This window comes from Citrus clementina, unplaced genomic scaffold, assembly GCF_000493195.1.
Source record: "Citrus clementina cultivar Clemenules unplaced genomic scaffold, Citrus_clementina_v1.0 scaffold_1, whole genome shotgun sequence".
Taxonomy (NCBI): domain Eukaryota; kingdom Viridiplantae; phylum Streptophyta; class Magnoliopsida; order Sapindales; family Rutaceae; genus Citrus; species Citrus x clementina.
This window is the reverse complement of record NW_006263303.1, coordinates 13188821-13208645: the sequence shown is the minus strand read 5'-3', so window position 1 is coordinate 13208645 and position 19825 is coordinate 13188821. Positions and strand designations below refer to the sequence as shown.

The 19825-nt window shown below is 32.1% G+C and overlaps 1 protein-coding gene and 1 pseudogene across 2 annotated transcripts; both read left to right on the top strand.

Moving 5' to 3' along the window:
* LOC112095644 overlaps positions 1 to 4979 on the top strand; it is a 46380-nt pseudogene extending 41401 nt beyond the window's left edge.
* Positions 4980 to 10871: 5892 nt separating this feature from the next.
* On the top strand, positions 10872 to 14520 carry LOC18056056 (zinc finger protein VAR3, chloroplastic). Of its 2 annotated transcripts, none has more exons than XM_024192224.1 (7): positions 10872 to 11354; positions 11470 to 11587; positions 11815 to 12161; positions 12536 to 12649; positions 13576 to 13692; positions 14064 to 14153; positions 14264 to 14520. In XM_024192224.1, the coding sequence occupies exons 1-7, from the start codon at positions 10954 to 10956 to the stop codon at positions 14352 to 14354; spliced, it is 1278 nt and encodes a 425-aa protein (XP_024047992.1). In that variant the 5' UTR covers positions 10872 to 10953; the 3' UTR covers positions 14355 to 14520. The 2 variants fall into 2 exon arrangements, with proteins under 2 accessions (XP_024047992.1, XP_006451610.1); XM_006451547.2 differs by having other exon boundaries at positions 14243 to 14520.
* Positions 14521 to 19825: the final 5305 nt, after the last annotated feature.

Genomic DNA, 19825 nt, shown 5'->3' with positions numbered 1-19825 from the left:
ACAACAAGCAAATAATGTCATGATATGTGTATATTTATTTTGTAAACTATTATGCAAGTGATAGTTGTATTTAACTCAATTACGCATGTAGTGCATGCATTAATTGGTTGTAATACAACAGATGTATTCTAGAATTTCTCCCTTGGAGCTTATAACAAAAGACTTTGATTTCCAACCCAATATCTCGGCTGGAATCAATCAACAAATATCAAGCTAACAACTTGACTAATATTTCGAACTGAAAAATAAATCTTTGACAAAGTAAACCCAAAATCATGGCTCCGATTTGGCATTCACACATTAACCACAAGTGAGACTTCATGCATGGCTTTGCATGGCACCCTTCACGTAGTGTACTTTGGGTTTGGCTTTGGTAGCCTATCAGACCTTCGTGGCTCACGACTCTGCACTCCACCAAAAAATCAATAGAATTATTCGGGAGACTGGACTTAGAGAACTTGGGCAGCTGGAGCAGGACCTTGTTTTTTGCGATGCTGAATTTAAGGATGTAATTAAAGTTTTGACTGCAAAAGAGGTGTGAACTTTTTTGAATGGATGTATTACAATTATGGTAAATATATGACAAAAAAGGTGTCACTTTTATGCAGGATGTAACTCTTGATAATAAGTTGCGGTTGTTGATGATTGCTGCATCCATTTATCCTGAGAAATTTGAGGGTGAAAAGGGTCTCAATTTGATGAAGGTTGGCATCATTATTTTTTATTCTTTGCTACGGAATTATGTTTTTCACATTTCCTGTAATGATGTTGAAAGAGTAAATTTTTCATCAGTTGTTTTTGTAGTGTTGATTTTTGCCAATATCGGCGTCTGCATTATTTTTCATGTTTTTATTTGAATATTGATATGAATCCCACAATGAAACTTTCAATCCTACACTTAATTTGTAGTTTCAACTTCCCAAGAAAGTTCTAAACAGATTTATGGCAAACAAAAACCTTGACCCAATGCTTAAGAAAACATGAACCAAAGGTATAGAGAAGGGTATTGACGCCACACTCAAGAAAAAGATGAGAAGGTGAGTGATAAGTCTAAATTTGGAACACCACAAGAATGTAAATTCTTGATAAGTTCACTAGTTCTCAAAAGAACCAAAGAAAGAATAATCTTTCAAATTCAAAATAACATTCATCTCCTTACATACCAAGGTTGCTGAATTTAAATAGGCTAAAAGGAACCCAAGATCCTAAAAATACAAATGGAAACATTGGAACAACCCTCCAAGTAAGTTTGTCAAAAGATGTTTCAAAAGTCTTCACCAACCCACCATGATCAATGCTATCTTTGACAAACTTAATGCTAGCTTACTATAATTAATGCTATCATTGACAAACTTAATGTTAGCCCACCATCATTGATGGTAGACTTACCTTACACATTGACAAGCTTGAAACAAAACAAACAAATAAGTTGAAAAACAAAGGATTCGTTGAAAATCCCAAGTCTGAACAAGCTGTAAAGAATTGGTCATAACTCCTTCTAGAGAACTCCAAATCCAGCTCTGTAAAATTTATTGGAAAGCTAACTTAATTATATTTCCAACGGTATATAGCTTGCATTTTAATTCTGGCTCAATCAATACAGTTTTTATTCCGAATTTGACCTTTCTGCATTTGATACAACTTGTGTATTTGGCTGCCCAATGACTTGAATAATGCCCACAATGCCTTGTCTTCTCTTCAAGCCCAATTCATGATGTCTTGCATCTTGAATTGCATTTTCAATCCATATTTTCTCAATTAATCCATTTAAAGCAGCTTGCATTTTTTTGGCTCTTGCTCTTGTAATTGGGCCTCCATGAATGTGCAAAGGATCACTTGAAGTTTTAATGGTCCCTTGATGGTTCTCATCAAATATCTAATCTAATGTGGATACCTTTCAGTTAGCAAAATTAACAGCCGATGATACGACTGCTGTGAATAATATGAGATTATTTGGGGGATCATCAGAGAAAAAAAAGAGTAGAAGAGGAGTTTTTTCTCTAAGTTTGATATCCACAAGGTAAACATCTAAATGTTGATTGACATGGTGCTTAACAAATAAACCATATATTTCTCTCCACTCTTGGTTATTTAAATGTCAGAAAAAGCGGACAGCTAGGAAAGATCGCAGTGGTGGAGAAGAAATGTAGCAGTTATCTCGTTTTTACCCCATGATGGAGGTAAATCTAAAGTTTCATTAATTCCCTGTATATAATTTCTTATTGAATATTGCTATTATTAAAAGCCTTTATTGTGGGAAATCAATCTCTATGAAATATATATATATATAAAGGTAGATCGATGGATAGATAAAAAGGGGAGAGAGTGAGGATGCACATATTCCTAATATCAGAATGTTTTTTAGTTAAGCTTTTCAATCATTTTCTATAACTGTTCAATTGCAAAAAACATAGATTTCACATTGTCATTTGCTCTTTCAACTAACTAATTTTGATTGATGACTATGAATTATGTCATTTACATGATGCTGGGCTATTTATGTCTTTGTTTACTAATGGATCAATTAGTTGTAAATATCCAAGGAGTTTGAAAATTTGGCATGTATACACACAAATGCACATACTCAAATGTTGTTAACCCGGTCCATAGTGCTTTGACTATTACCTCAGAAAGCTCATTCCTAGCAAGGTTTTAAAGTTATATTTATTTCACGGACCTTTTACTGGGATAATGTTGAAGATCTACATGATGTAACCTTTATACTAACTTTATTGAATTGTCTAGGTTGTTAAATGAAGAAACAAAATTTTAGAAACTGCCTGTGTAAAGTTGAAACTTTTCCAACCTATGTGTTACTCATATCTTGCCTCTTTATAGATTTATAATGATGAATGTGTAGGTACTTCATAATATCTTGTGGATATTTTTTTCTTTTAACATTTCGTCAATCTTTTTCACTATAAGGTGGATCTGCTAATTACCACACTTCAGAAGCTTGTTGAAAAACTTGGTAAAAACGAACTGTCAAAGGATGATTATCCATGTATATATGAATGATCCGAGTCCAACTTTCCATGGGACAGCCCACTTTGCAGAATTAATGAAGCTCCAGTTGCTCATTCAATGAGATCAAGATGGACACGAACATGGGCTCGTCCTCGGAGCTCTGACGATGGATGTTCAAGGTGATCTTCTCACTTTTTGTCCATAGATGCACGGGTTTGATCAATTTGCTGTAGTAATGATTGTCTCTAGTCTCTATAGGGGAAAAATCACTATTGGACACCGCAAGGCTGATAATTTGTTATTGAACCTAATTCAGTCTCTTGTTTTCATCTCGATCTATGTTGCTGAGAGAACTGCTTGCTTGGCATCCATCTCTTGAACTTTTAAGGCATTTATAGTTGTTTTAATGCCCTCTTCTTTTTCCATTAAATATTAATTATAGTATTTACCTTGCTCTTCTTTTTTGTGATTTTCTATTTCGTACTTATGAAGTGTAGTTGGGTTGTGCGTCCTTTTGATGTTTTTAAATGCATTTGAGTTTTCATCAAAAGCCATTCTTGTCAAATGTGATCCCCTGCGTGGTTGTACTGTAATGACCTATTTGTTGCATGGTTGCACGGTTATGACTGATTAATTTGTTGTGTAGCAGTGTAGTAATATCATCTTTATTATTATATTAGTATTTTAGCGTTGCTTCCTTTTTTTATTACAGTTAACTCATAGTTTGTGTTAAACATTGTCTGCTTAGTTAACATCTTAAAGGGTAAGTTTTACTATTTATCATGGTTGATTCAAGTTGAATAATTATTCTATCGTCTTTTGTTATACAGTGATTCAGTACTAAAACACGCATTGAGTGGTTTTGAGAAGATTGGCCAATGTATTTTTGAATTTGTTGTCGGCGGTGCTACTAGTTCAGAGGTACCTTTTTTCCTCTTCATGTGTAGAAGTTCACAATGTTTTTCATCATGGCATAATATCATGAAATGTTTTCATTTTTAGTTGAGGATTTGTTACAAGCTCACAACAGAATTGAATGGAGAAGTTGTTCTCGGACCATCAAAGTCTTGATGATCCTCCTTAGTTTATTACGGTAATTGGAAACTTAAAATGTTTCTCATTTTCTGCCCTAAGGGGTCACGCCTTATTTAACTTTTATTTATGGTTGGCTTTAAGTATAGATAAATAAGGTCTCATATTTTTAGAAAACTTTATTTTTTTAGTATTTTCTTAATAATTCTCTAAGTAATAAAGATTTTTTTAAAACAGATATTGTAGGAAAGCTTATTAGACATCTTTATAATTAATAATTATCCTACAAATAAGAATTTTTTTTTAATATAAAATCAATGTTTGGTAATCTCAGAGTTAAACATATACGATTAATAATATTGTTTAACCATTAACCCATTCATTATTAATCTTTCCATGAAAAAAAAATTCTTTACCTTTTCAATTTCCTAAAAAATTGATTATTTAATGTTTAATCTTTGACTTTTAATTTTAATTTCTGTTAAAAACCTTATAATCTCATAAGTCTATAGATAGAAAAATTTCTTACTCCTTTCTTTGCAAAAGAAAATTATTACATTCATTGGTTCATTTAAAAAAGAAAAATAATCAGTTCATCATCTCATACTACCATTCTAAATATTCTATTCGAAAATAATATTGTTCTTATTTATTTGTTTGTTTGTTTTTGTAGTAATTTTAATGGAAGTAAAAAAGATATCTTCTTGAATATCTTTTTAGATTTTGTTAATTTTTGAAATTTTTAAAGATATTTTTTATTACTATTGAAATTGAAGAATTAAAGATAAAAAAGAATTCGATTCTTCTTACATTTTTTTTAAGTATTGAAATTGCAGAATAAAAAAGAAACCTCGCACAAAAAAATTTGTCTAACGCCCCAAAAATACTCGAGTCGGCCATGCTTTTATTTGTCCGGTTTGCAGAAACTGTAGATGCTGACAGCTCATGAACTTTCATTAGATGATATTCAGATATAAATGGTGGGCCATAGACCTGGAATGCTTTCGTTTCACTAACAAATTGCTGGTGATCCTCGTACGTTTATGGTATGTCACTCCATTTTCCTAACTGATGATACGAAAAATGTATGCCATTAAATATCTGTAGTGTCTAGAATATTTCAGATGAGCATCCTGCCCGGCTTAGGAGGTGCTTTTCGGTTTTGTATTATATAATTTTTATGCTAGATTCAACAAGTAATTCACATGTATAGTGCTACTGTACAATTAAAAGATAGTGAAGTCTTCTTATACCAACATTCGCAAAGGGTATTTCGTTTTCCTTGAGATTATTTTGGGTCTTTAAGCTGTATCCAACAGTTACCATTTCTTCAAAGTCATATATAATTTTTTTAAGCATAATTATCGTTAGTTCTGTTGAATTATCTGCTCAAGTTATTTGGTTTTCATTTTTCCTCGAATATCATTAGCTTATTTTAACCATTCTCTTATAAAGTGTTTGGTGAACATAAATTAAATTGACTTTATCCCATAATTATTTGAAGAAAAACTTATAATACCTTTACTAATTTTATAAAAAATAATATAGAAAATATTATTCATAAGTCATATTTACCCAACATAACTAATTTCTATGTCACATCAATTAATTCAATACTGGTCATTGGATTACAAGTCCAAAGATGAGAGTTGCATGTTCACCATGATTATTGACATCTATGATTTGTGGATCATTAGCATTATGTCTTAATTAAGCTAACATATCCATCTAATAAGGAGGCTTCTAACTTTTTATTTATTTTATAATTCATGCTTTACATACAACGGGCGGTATTGGGATTGACTGGTTTTCATGGGATACAAGACTTCTACTTAGTTCAACAAAGTACGTTTAAAAATCAAAATTGCCTATTTATAAACACACGGCAGGCAAACATGCTCTTGGAAAGTCAACTTTGTTTTGGCTGAGGAATTCAACATTATTTCCAATAACAATCCAAGGGTATTGTGGTTGCTTGGTTTTTTTTTTTTTTTTTTTATTTCCTCTTGCACAACTTACTGAATGTGAAAATGTTCTGCGGGATGTGATATCGTTATGTAAGTGAAGCTTTTCGGTCATTGATTTCGGTAACAGCATCTACAAGGAAGAAACAGCTTGTACACTCATGGAATTGGGACCCATAAAGAGTGTTGAATGTCAATTCTCCCTAAGAGTGGGTATTGAATGTCAGTCTATATGCTGCATTAAAGAAAAAGATGTGGATGGTTTCAGGCGATGAAGTTTTGAACTCCCTTGGTAATGAACTAATGATGCCCTCAAAGCCTTAATTAGGTTCCAGTTTTCCCAAGAATGAGGTCACCAACACTAACTGGACTTTCATATGACATTTGTGGATCACCGTTTGTCACTTTGTTGGCATCTCTCTCTAGGAATCAAGTTTTGCACACACACACACACACATATATGCATGTGCATGCTTGATTATTTTTAGGTAGGCTTATCTTAGTTTGTATACAGTTGTAAGATATAACCCCATTTGAGTGGCTCTACTTCGTTGTGCCTTTCTAGGCAATGTAGCTCCCGTGTAAAGCATCCTGAGGATACGCATTAGCATAGATGGAAGAACTAGTATTGAATCAGCATTGCTATTTTTGTCCTTCTTAAGGAGTTATGGTATTTCCATTTTGAAAAAAAAAAATGTTTGTCTACCTTTTTTGTGGCAAGATATCGATTGCTTGTTCCAGGTAAATTGGATTTTTATTTCTTTAAGGATTGTTGCCACCGGATGCAAGGTCCTTTTGTTTAGTATATTTTAAGCCTGACAATATATGAATAAAGTTTAGGGTAGTTTTTTATTTTAATATGTCTCATTTGTCCTTAGACACTAAATTTATGCCCTATTACATACATATGCTCATGAAGGTGGAAAAGTCAAAAATACCCTTAAAAATCATCTATCTATATTTTCTTCCTCTCTAACGGTTTCTTCCTCTCACCATCCATTTCCCATGATTTTCTCTTTTCACAATTTCTTCCTCTCTCACTATTTCATCGCTTACCTCTAATACAATGGTTTTTGATAATCTCTTCAAAAGGTGCATTGTCAAGTGTTGGACAAGGTATGCTTGAAATGTAAGCATTTTGTATTCTTAGGGTTTGATTTGATTTCATTACAAGTATATTTACTAATAATTTATGATTTTTCATAGTACATTATTCATTTTTGTGCTTGCATAAAATGTAGGGATTTAAGACCTTAATTTAAGTTATGAGTGATTAAAAAATCATTCTAGAAAGAAGTCGAGTATGAGGTCAAGTATTTAGTCGAGTAAGAAATGGAGTAAGCGAGTTGAGTAAGTCGAGTATCTACTTGAGCAGGAAGTCAAGTAAGGAAGTGAAGTAAGTCTAGTCAGTTATAATATAAGTCGAGTATTAAGTTGAGAAATATGTCGAGTAAGAGTAAGCCTAGTAATAAAGTATAAATCAGGTAATTAGTCAAGTAGTATAGAATAATTTGAGTAACTAGTGGAAAAAGTTTCTAAACGAGTGAAAATCAAGTAAGTCTGTAAATAAGTCAAGTAGGAGTTGAGTAAGTCTATTGAATAAGTCAAGTATTAAATCAAGTAAATCTTTTAAACAAGTCGAGTAAAAGCCAAGTATTTTTTAAGCAAGTTGAGTAAACGTAGTGTAATCTTTTGAACAAGTCGAGTATTAATTATTTTAAATTGTTTGAAAAAGTCAAGTCTATGAATAAGTTAGGTAGGAGTCGAGTAAGTCTATTGAATAAGTTGAATATCAAGTCGAGTAAGGCTTTTAACAAGTTAACTAAGTTTTTTTAATAGGTTGAGTAAGTCTTTTGAACAAGTCAAGAATTAATTATTTTAAGTCATTTGAAGAAGTCAAGTAAGTATTTTGATCACATTGAGTAAGAGTCGAGTAAGTGATTTGAACAAGTCGAGTAAGTTAATTAAATAAGTCGAGTAAGTCTTTTACTGTAATTTTATTTAGCTATTTCAATAATTTTTTGCTAAAACTTTTTAACAATTACTACTCTCATTACTATTCGAGTGATGGATGGGTGTTAGCATATTCTGAGACCATTTACCCTATTGGTCCTCAAAAGGGGTGGGATGTTTATGGTGATGAATGTACCGAAGTGTATCCTCCTTTGGAAAAGTGAGCAAGTGGGCATCTAAAGAACAATACCATCTAAGGGTGAGGAAAAGTTGTCTCATAAATGCAATCGGTGTGGTGGTCATGGACACAATTAACTTAAATGCATGACGCCAATGCCATTACATGAGAAATGGTGTCTTATTTCAAATTTATATGCAATGCAAGTGACTCAATTCTTTGTATTCATTTTTTTTTTTTTGCCACTAATTTATGTAACACTCCACTATATTATTTACTTAAAAATGCTTAAAAACACAGTTACTTTTAATATAATTACGAATTCTAAAAGTTTACAAAAAACAAAACTTTCTTACAAAAAGTAGGAGTCATACATAAACTCCTTAGTATAAAAACTTTATTTTACATAAAACTAAGATGTTTATTTTTATTGAAACAAAGTTGAGCCCATTATAAAATCCCAAGGTCTATCATGCTTATATGCATCTCGTCTTGGTTAGGACTTGGCGCCAGCTTGTTCTTTTCATCGTTACCTGCAATATAAGGACTTAGTGAGTTAATGCCCAGTAATATAACGCTTTGATGCATGTATAAATTATGATGCATATGGTTGACCATAGTAAGCTCTTAAAATAAACTTAGAAAATACAAAACAACTTTATTAAGGCCCTAGGTATGTTGCACTACAAGACTGACACTTTTACTCTTTAAACAATATGCCTTTGGGGCTCATTAGTTAATCTTTTGGGCATTACGTATCGCCGTCCCTAAAAGATTTCTTTCAACTTAGCTTTGAGGGCTTGCCCTCCTTAGAACTTTGCCACCTGGTAGTACAACCACCTATTTTTCATAAATTCATTTTCTAAAACGTCTTCTTCATAATATAGTCCATGATATGCATGCATCCAATGCAACTTATAACATTTGAAATTCCTCGATGCATAACAAAATCAACACGCAATATTGTTTAAAAAAACAAGAGTCTTTAGTGTAGACGGCATAGTCGACCATAGCATAACTAAGTATAAGTATCAAATATTAGGCGGCAGAGCCAACCATAACATCACATATTAGGCGGCAGAGCCAACCATAACATCACATATTATGCGGCAGAGTCGACCATAACATCACATATTAGGCGGCAAGGCCGACCATATAAAGAAATAACTAATCACACTATAATAGCCATCATAATATAAAGGAATTGTTAAAACTAAACTTAAGTATGAAAAGAATTTTGTCCCTACATTGCAGTTGAAGTGTTACTTACCTCTTGATCTTGACTTCTCTAGACCTTTCTATGTTAAGGATTCCTCTACTCTTATTATTATGACTTAGAATAGAATGGAATGAAATTTCTAGGTTGCATTGAAAATGAGAGGTGGTGGGGGGCATTTATAGAATTTCTTAAGACTAACGGATGATTAGGATTTTACCACCACAACTCTTGATCAATGGTTGAGATTAATCTTCATAAAGAACTTACTAAATTCAAGAAGTCTTACCTTTCTCTACATACTTCTTCTTACATCATCACTCATGTCATTGTTTATGTCATCATTCCTTAAAATTAAATATTATAAACTTTAGGGGCTTGTTAGCTTAAAATAAAATCTACTATATTTAAGTAAGAAAATTCCTACAAATTTATGCTTTATTTATTTCCTTATTGTCGTTTAAGCATGCACTAAATTTAAAATTATTTGTCTGTACAGGATTTGATGGAGGACCATAGATGGTATGTTGTCTTTAAGAGGGTGACGTCGTGGAGCTTTTGAGTCATGGCTTGAGTGCTTAGAGCAAGTAAAAGACTATCTTAAGTCACTGTATAAGGATTTCTGTACTGAAATTGTATAAGGATGACTTACTATATGTTATGAGATGACATTTTATTTAATGTTTATTAGATAATTTATAGTTGTTGTAGATACTATTTTTTAATAATTATTGCAAATCTTGGTACATGATTACATACTGACATAACCGAAGTCAGGTATACTCAACTTTTTACCTGACCTAATTAAAAGGGAATTTTTCATTCAATTTTAATCAAGTATTCTGGACTAGTTACCAGACTTTCATGAAAATCAAGAACTTTTGCGGAATGAATACTTTGGTAAGGTTAAATTGAGGTTGAGTATTCTCGACTCTCGACCCAACTAAATTAAAGGGAATTTTTTATTTCAATTTAAGCCAACTATTCTCGACTAGTTACCAAACTTTCATGAAAAGTTGAGAATTTTGTTGAATGAATACTCGGGGAAGGTTAAATTAAGCTTGAATATCCTTGACTCTTTACCAACTTATTAAAAGGGAATTTTTCATTTTAATTTAAGTTGAGTATTCTCTCATGAAAAGTCGATAATTTTTGCTGAACGAATACTCGAGTAAGGTTAAATTAAGGTTGAATATTCTTGACTCTTTACTCCACTTACATGAAAAAGTCGAGATTTCTTTAGTCAATTTTTCATTTCAATTGAAGTCAAGTAACCTCGACTATTTACCTAACTAACATGGAAAAGTTAGGAATTTATGTTGAATTATTTATTGTGTATGGTTTTGTTGAAGTCTGAGTATTCTTAATTATTGACCTAACTTTGAGGATATAAGTTCAGTTTTTTGAGAATTTAATTGAGGTTGTTTTTATATTTTTTCTGATTTTTTTAAGTGTACATGTGTAAAATTAAAGAGTCTTTTAATTTTTTAATTAAAAAGTTTTTTAATTTAAGGCATATATTAGGTATTTTGGAGAAAATGGGGTATATCCCCGCAATCAACAATAAAGTTTAAATATCGAGTTGATTTTCTTCATACAAACTTTTCGCTCTTACTTCTCTCTGTCTGTCCTCCATCTGCGGTATGTCTGCGGCTTCAAGATTCTCTCTTTTCAGCACCATCCCGCTAGATAACGCTGTAAACCCTCGAAGCCTCTTGACTAGTGGTTTCCCTTTCTTTTCCCTGCGGTTCCACCGCTACTGTTCCTCCGCTTCCGTTTCCATCAGCGCAACAACAATAGACACAGATGCCTCGAGCAATATCATCTCTCCTCATCACCCTTGGCCCGAGTGGGTCACTTTTCTCGACCGATTGAAGGCCAAAGGTTACTTTGATGCCCAGAATTTTAATATTACGGATGATAAATCGTCAGCCTCAGCCTCTGTTCAAACTAGTGATAGTCTTAATTCTAATGTTTATACGGACATAGCATCGGTGAAACACGCTTGTCTCAGCTTCGGTCGTGACCGCTACGATATTTTTAAGTAAGCTAAGCTCTAAGCCCTAGCTAGGTTTGTATTTTGCTCGATGAATTATGTTTTACAATTAATTACATATGATACAATTAAACTCTCTCGTGCTTTTATGTTGTTGATTCAGATCGTTGCCAGTGGAAGATATTCGAGCAGTAGTGGAACATGGATGTCCTAATCTTTTACGCAAAGCTGTAACTTCTGCTAAAAGGTTGAGAGCCCATGTGCGACTCGATGAAGGGGATGTATGTTATTATTATTGTTATTATTTATATATTCATTTTATTGCATTTGAATTAATTAATATGTGAGTGAGATTCGAACACCTGATTTTTATTGTTTATTGCATTTGAAATGAACAATAGATAAAGACTTCAACATGGAAAATGCAGAACGGAAACTCAGGTGTACTGTCTTCTGAAGTTTCAAGTCCTTCATAAATTTGTAGTCTGATTATAATACTTCCCTGTAGGTTTGCAGTGCTTGCAATCTGCGAGGTTCCTGTGATAGAGCTTATAATTTACTAAAGGAATCAGATGGAGATGCCCGTACTATAGACATAGTGCGTGTACTATTGTTCTATGCTCTAGATCCCCTTGTAATTACAGGAGGTGACAAACCTCCTGTTAGAGGGCTTATTGATGCATCTGCAAGGAAGCTGCTTTCTCAGTTGATCATATTGAATGACGTAGCCATGGATCCATCACTTCTGCTGCCTTCCTCAAAATCACCCCAGAAAAATGACAAAACTGCCAAAGTCGTTGATAATGTCTCATCCAACAATGTTGAAATGAAAAGAGGCGATTGGATGTGTCCCAAGTAAGTCAGATTTGAAAGCTGGTTGTCTCCTGTTGATGTTGAATTTCTAAATCCTGCTTAGTTATTTTAATTGTCACTAATACTATGCCCTTTAGATATAAAGGGATCAAATGCATTTGATTTGATATTCTTAAAATTAATTCATTATTGGATCACTGCATCAATCCAGGTTGGTAGTGGAAAAAAAAATCACCCATTAAAATTAGGAACCATGTGAAAGTTTTTAATTTAAGGTGTGGTTAGATTGTATGAAGATCCCCTTACTTTTTCAGTTAATTTGATGCTTTCTTTCTGACAAAATGATTTGGACATGTACTAATAGTATGCTTTTAAAGCTTTGTCTATAAATTTATATCTTTCGATTTTGGTTGCAGATGCAATTTCATGAACTTTGCCAGAAATAGACAATGCCTAAACTGCAATGAAGATGGTCCTCGAAAGGCTGCTGTTGAGATTGAAATGAAGAAAGGAGATTGGACCTGTCCTAAGTAAGTCTGCAGTAATCTAACCATAGCTTTGTCTTACAATCAGCCCTGTTACTATTGTGCTTTATCTAATTACAATAAAATGAGAATGCACTTTTTAACAATCTTCAACTGATCATCACTTTATGATATTCATGGTGGAAAACCAGTAGGATGAACAAGAAAGGGGAGAAAATTTGAGGAAACTGAGGGGAATAGTTTATTCAATAATCAATATTCATCAAGTCTGTCTCAAAATAAAAACATAAGCTGAACCCTAAAAAAGATGAAAAGAAAATCTAGGAAAATAAAACCCCATTAATAAACCCTATTCTAACTTAAAATTAGGAATAAAAACAACTTATGATTCGATTCTATGTTGTTTGTCTGCTCAACTGTAAACTTGTGTATTTTCTCATTGTTCACTTAGTAATGGTAAATGAATGAAGAGCTGTTTTCATTAGTTGCTCTTGTTATGTGTATTCTTAAGGTTTCATTTATGAAAGAGCTTTTTGGGTCTCAGGTTAGTATCTTCATTACAAGGTGAAATTTTGTCACTTTCCATGTGTTCGATCTGCAGTTTTGAATACGATGTTGGTTTTGGTGATTTTATCCGGCAAGCTATTATTTTCATTTACACTTATAGTTGATATCAAAAGTAATTTTAGGGTTTCAACCCCCACCCTAAAAGAAAATAAAAACAATAACTTATAATGTTTTCTTATCCAATAACTTAGGTGCAGATGCTCTTTTATTTCAAATGTGTATGTTAAAATGTTATAATTATCATAGATGAGAATTGATACTGTAAATCCTACAGATTATGAACTAGCAAACTGTGATCACCTCTTCAATATATGTGTATATATATGGTTTAAATAAACCTTTTGTGTCTCAATATGTTCCCGTTATATTCTCCGTCTTATTCCAATCCTGTTTTTACATTGCAGATGCAATTTCATCAACTTTTCTAGAAATGTGAGGTGCCGGGACTGCAAAGCAGAGGGGCCAAAGAGGATTGCTGTGCATGAGGTTGAAATGAAGCCAGGCGATTGGAACTGTCCTAAGTGAGTTCTTTTCTGTTTTCCCACTGCCAAACTATGGTTCTAGGAACAGTTTCTCTACCATCATCAACATCATCATCTTAGCACAAAAGCCACACAATCTTCAACTATTGTTTTCCATTAGGGCTATAGTCAAGGATATTTAGAACCAAAAGCTTTAACGAGATCCTGAGGTTATATTCTGATGTTGGAATACATTTACTTATTCTAGAGAGAGAGGAGAAAAAAAGAAACACACACAGACGCATCTACCTTTTCGGTCATTCACAAGGATTATTGTCTAGGGCATTTAATTTCGCTTTTTATTTATATTTGCCTAAATTGTTTGTAATCTTAAACTTGATCTGTTCTTAGTAATTGGTATCAATCTACAGATGTGGGTTCTTGAATTTTGCTAGCAACAAACGTTGTTTGCGTTGTCCTGAGAAACGGCCACTTGTCCAAGGAGAATGGGAATGCCCATCGTAAGTCTCTATCTTCTCTTTATCTGTCATATGGTTGTGGATTGATCTCAAGGCTCCATATAGACCATGTTTGTTTTCTGTTTTTGTAGTTGTGATTTTGTGAATTACAGGCGAAATAAAATCTGCCTAAAGTGCAAGTCTGAACACCCAAGAAAAGCTACAACAGATTATGAAGAGCATTTATGGAGAAGCCCACACTAATAAATGTATTTACAAGCTCACATTAATTTTTGCGAGTGGATTGTTATGTGGTGGTCATGTTATGATCTACTGGCTTGATCGGTTTGATTGTCACAGTAATTCCTTTTGCGCCTCAATATTTGTAGTAGTGTTGTTCATCTAAACGCAGGGGAAGCAGGATGGGATATGATCTACAATGTTGATGCTTTTGCTTTCGGCTTTTCGTAATATATCTATTGTAAGTTTTTTTTTAAATTATTAAGAGAGAACTTTCGGCTCTTTAAAATTTTTAGGGAAATTATCAGTCATATACCCTTAAATGATACCAGTATTAAATGTGTTACAATATTTTTCAAGTATATCACTCGTATACCTTAAGTTGACAAAACACTTCTGTCGTCCATCAATCCATTAATTGTCGTTTGCAAGCGTTGACATTATAAGGGTAATTTAGTTTTTTTAAAAAAAAATGACATGTCATTCCATTTATTGGATAATTGTTAATAATTGCTAAAAAAAAAGTTGTTTTACAAATGAATTTACTTTAAAATTTTACTTAAATTTTTAAAGATCTACTCCTCCAAGTTCCAACTAGAATTTTTTATGGTATAATATGTATAATTGTAAATAATATATTGTTAATAATTTTTTATGGTATAATATGGTTATCTTTTATGGATAATTGTTAATAATATGTACCATTAATCATTCATATTTTTTTAATAATTGTTAATAACAAAATAAAAAAACTGTGCATTGAAAATTTACGTTGATTTTTAGGGTAAATTTATTTTTTTACCTCATTTTGAGTTTCAATGGTGAAATAGTCAATTTGCTACAATTCTGTTAACTTTCTAACGAAAGTTAACGGATTGGTGGACGGCAGAAGTGTTTTGTCAACTTAGGGTATACGAGTGATACACTTGAAAAGTGTTATAGCACGTTTGATACGAGTGTCATTTAAGGGTATATGATTGATAATTTTTCAAATTTTTATATAAAATTAAATTATATTTAGCTAACGGAGCTACAATAAGTAGTTGGTGTTAGAGATGCCCAACAAGTTGGGTACCGCATGACATGACACAGGCATGGTAAGGCACAAGCACGTTTCTATGCGGCACGTGGTACAGCACGGCACACCCGCGGCCTAGGCTAGACATAGAATTTTAGGCGTGTGGACTTTAAAAGTATGATTTGTAAAAAGGCCCGTAAGAAGCACGTTTCACTTTTTAATAAAAGTAAACTTAAATTTCATGATTTTACAAGTAATTTAAAATTGAATCTTTTAATATATTTTATTAGCGCAAGTTTTTAAATTCATTTAAATCTTAGTTTAAAAAAAGTCTTATTAATTTATGTTTATAATTTATTAAATGAATAATTGGTATCATGATTGTAATAAATAAAATTATAAATATCATGGTTTTATAAATATGTATTAATGTTATTATGGACTATAATTTATAACTCTATATAAGTTCAATTTAAAAATTAAGTTAACATTTAAGAAAAATTTATTATTATTGTTAAGTATTAAAAAAAAAGAATTCTAATACCTTAAGGTCTAACTTAGTAATTAATATTACATTCTCTTACATTATTAGTTTATTATTAAATATGGATTTGAGTTTTGAATTTTTGATTCTATTGAATTTAACTGGACTCCAAAAAAATATATAAGCTTGAAAAAAGTACGTCAACAACTGTCAACAACTTGGCATGCTCTCTTAAAAATTTAAAAAGAAAAAAAGCTTATTTTGTCTTTTTTTTCAAGAGCCGAGCCTAAGTAAAAAAAAAAAAAGGCACAACACAGCACGATACGAAACACATGGTAAGCATGGCACAACACCAGCACAAGCATGCATCTCTAGCTGGTGCAAAAGAGTAACTAATTGCACAATGCAAGTTGGAGACTTGTGAAAAGAGTTGTGATAAGACTAGTTTTGTACATGATAGGTGCATTTTTTTCATATATTTTGTTATTAATTTCTCTGTCTTTTTCTTATTTTGATCTTAAATATTCTAGTTATTTTAGTTAATTTTTAATTGAATAGGGAATTAATTAATATACATATTTTACCCTTTTATTATATATTTACTAGTTATTTTTATTTCTTATTTTTAATTAATTGTATTATTTTATTGAATAGAGAATTAATTGGAGATTGTGGATAAAAAAAAAGGCATGAAGAAATTCAAATTGAGAAGGAATAAAGATTAAATTGGAAGACAAAAATACAATCAAGAATCGATAGAACCGAGTGGAAGAAATCAAAGTAATTAATCCAATTGAGAAATGTTGAATAATTAAAAGATTTAATTTTTCCAATTGGCAATTTGAGTGCACGTGCATGGCATTGCAAAAGTGGAAAGCAATTTAAACGGGCCCGCAATTGACTTTCAAAAGTTGGAATTAATGGCTTTTGGTGGCGTTAAATTGGAAAAGGATTTCAATTAAAATTGAAAAATGATTTCTTTAGACTTGTTGGAGAAGAATTCGGTTAACTAGCATTCTAAAAGGAGAGTTACCAGAGAACGAGAGGGAGGTGTGTGCAGACGCAATTCGGGCAGAGGAAAATCAGCAACTAGAATTTAGTTAAAGCAAAGGCAGCCGCTTGAATTAATCTCCATGATTGGTTTTGTCAATTCTCTTATTCCCAATTCAATTATGTCAGGCTAGATTTTTATTTGGTTGAGGGTGAATTCAAAACCCTAAACATGTTATTGTTAACATATATGTTTCCATAATATTGATTTTGATGATAACAAACAAGATTAAGAATGATTAATCTTTTAAGCTCAAATTATTTTTTATATATTTTAAATAAATCATTATTTTCATATTATAAATGTTTTATATTTAATGGAAAAATGATTTTATGAAAAATGATTGTTTAAATACATGAAATGTTTGTCATCATCAAAAAGAGGGAGATTGTTAACATATATGTTTCCATAATATTGATTTTGATGATAACAAACAAGATTAAGAATGATTAATCTTTTAAGCTCAAATTATTGAAAAATATATTTTGAATAAATCATTATTTTTACATTATAAATCTTTTAAGTTCAAATGATTGAAAAATATATTTTGAATAAATCATTATTTTTACATTATAAATGTTTCATATTTAATGGAAAAATGATTTTATGAAATTGGTTGTTTTTCAAAGTTTATGGTTTAATTGAAAGAATTTTGAAAACTTTGAAATAAACAAGTATTGCTTGAAATTTTGGTAAAGGACTTATTTGAAAAGTGTCATAGCATCTTTGGTAATATCATAATTTCAGAAAGTTTTGGGATAAACAAAGCATTATTTAGAAATTCTGAAATTGGACCTATTTGTAAAGTTTCATAACATTTTGGGCCATAATACAGTTTTTATAAAGTTTTGGGGTCAAACTGTAAATTTCGGGAAATATTTTACTGTAGCAGTTACTGTAGCAAGCGGCTTACCGGATACTGATAAACGGCAAGCCGGATACGGGGCAGTAAGCACCAGAACGAAAGCGGCTTACCGGATATGGTTAAACGGCAAGCCGGTTACGACAAAAAATGTGCATAACGGCTAGTAACGGCTAGTTTTTGAGTTCAAACTATATAAACTCAAAACCAATTCATTTTTGGTAACTCAAGCAAGCATAAACAAGTGCACACAACATATATTGAGCTTCCATTTCGTAAATCATCATTTGTTGAATCATCATTGAGCTATAATTTGTATATCCACTCTTAAAGAGAGATTCATTGTTGTATTTATCATTTCTCATCAAATTGTGAGAGTACAAGTGTGAGAGACACTTGGGGTGAAGAGATTGGAGATATAATCTCTTGTTGTAAAGGTTCATTGACACCTTGAAGTCAATTGTAATCGTTTGAAGCCTTGGAAAGGCTTGGATAGTGAAATCCTCAAGCCCGGTGTGCTTGGAGGCGTGGACGTAGGCGGGGATTGCCGAACCACGTAAAAATCCTTGAGTTTGCTTTCTCTTCCCTTGCTCATTTATTATTGTGCTTTCATTGAATTTATTGTTTTCGAATTGATTAAGGCATTAGATTACTTGTTGTGTGGATTTGCTAGGATAATTTTTAAATTTCCAATTCACCCCCCCCTCTTGGGTTGCACACTTATATTTCATTTGGTATCAGAGCGAGGTGCTCTTGTGTAGACTTAACCGTCTAGAGTTAAAGATCTATAGCAACCCAAATTAGCTCAACCATCATGGAAGGCCAATCTATCACTAGACCTCCATTCTTTGATGGTAATGACTATCCTTATTGGAAAACTAGGATGAGAGTATTTTTACAAGCCTTAGATTATGAACTATGGGAAATAGTTTGTGATGGTTCATTCATTCCTAGGAAGAATGTTTTAAGTGAATTGGATAAGAAAAATATGTCTTTAAATTCCAAGGCTATGAATGCTTTATTTTGTGCCTTAGATAAAAATGAATTTCATAGAGTTTCAAATTGTTCTAATGCTTATGAAATTTGGAGAAAACTTGAAATTGTGTATGAGGAGACTACAAAGGAGGAGGAATTTCATGAAGTGTCGAATTTGGCACTTATGGCAATTGGAGATGACTCGAATGATGAACTTGAAGAGGTAAATGATCTTCCTACATATGATGAATTACATGATGCTTTTAAAGAATTGCATGATAATTGGATAAAAATTGGTAAAAAGAATGCATGTTTTAAAAAGAAAATGGTAGAGCTCACAAATGAAAATGAATCTCTATGTGCAAAGATTACATGCCTAGAATTAGAGAATAAAACATTGCATGATAGAGTTGCATTATCAAATGAGAAATCTAGCACTTCACACAAGCATCTAGAATCACATGTAAATGACTTGAAAAATGAAAATGATGCTTTACAAAAATGCAATGGTTCATTAAATGAAAAGATTAAAGGACTAGAGTTAGATAATAAAATTTTGCATGATAGAATTGCATCATTTAAATGCAAACAAAGTACTTCATATGAGCATGAAAAATCACATGTTGGTGAATTGATGAAAGAAAATGAAGTGCTTAAGAAAAAGAGTAATGAGCTCAACGAAATTGTGTTAAAATTCACAAATGGTCAAAAGAACTTAGAAAAATTACTAAGCACTCAAAAATGTATGTTTGATAAAGGAGGACTTGGGTATAAGCCTTACTTGAAACAAAAATATTATAAGAATTATTTTGTTAAGGCTACCTCCACAAGTGATCATAAGATTATTTGTCATTATTGTAATGGAAATGGTCATATGAGTTTTAGATGTCCAGTTAAGAGAAATGTGTATTATGGAGCAAAATGTATTTGGGTTCCAAAAGAAACTAAATCTAACGTTCAAGGACCTAAGAGTATTTGGGTACCAAAGCACACAACTTGAATTTGTTTTGTAGGTACCACAATCAAGGAATGGTGGAGAAGTTCCTTGATGGAAGCTTGTGTGGATAATCATTTGAGCATGATCTAAGAGAAAAAGATGAGGCAA

Excerpts from the sequence above, each read along its gene's own strand:
- LOC18056056 (XM_006451547.2), top strand. The coding sequence starts at position 10,954 with ATGTCTGCGGCTTCAAGATTCTCTCTTTTCAGCACCATCCCGCTAGAT. Across the intron at positions 11,355-11,469 it reads GACCGCTACGATATTTTTAA|ATCGTTGCCAGTGGAAGATA; the intron begins GTAAGCTAAGCT and ends TTGTTGATTCAG. Across the intron at positions 12,650-13,575 it reads GGAGATTGGACCTGTCCTAA|ATGCAATTTCATCAACTTTT; the intron begins GTAAGTCTGCAG and ends TTTACATTGCAG.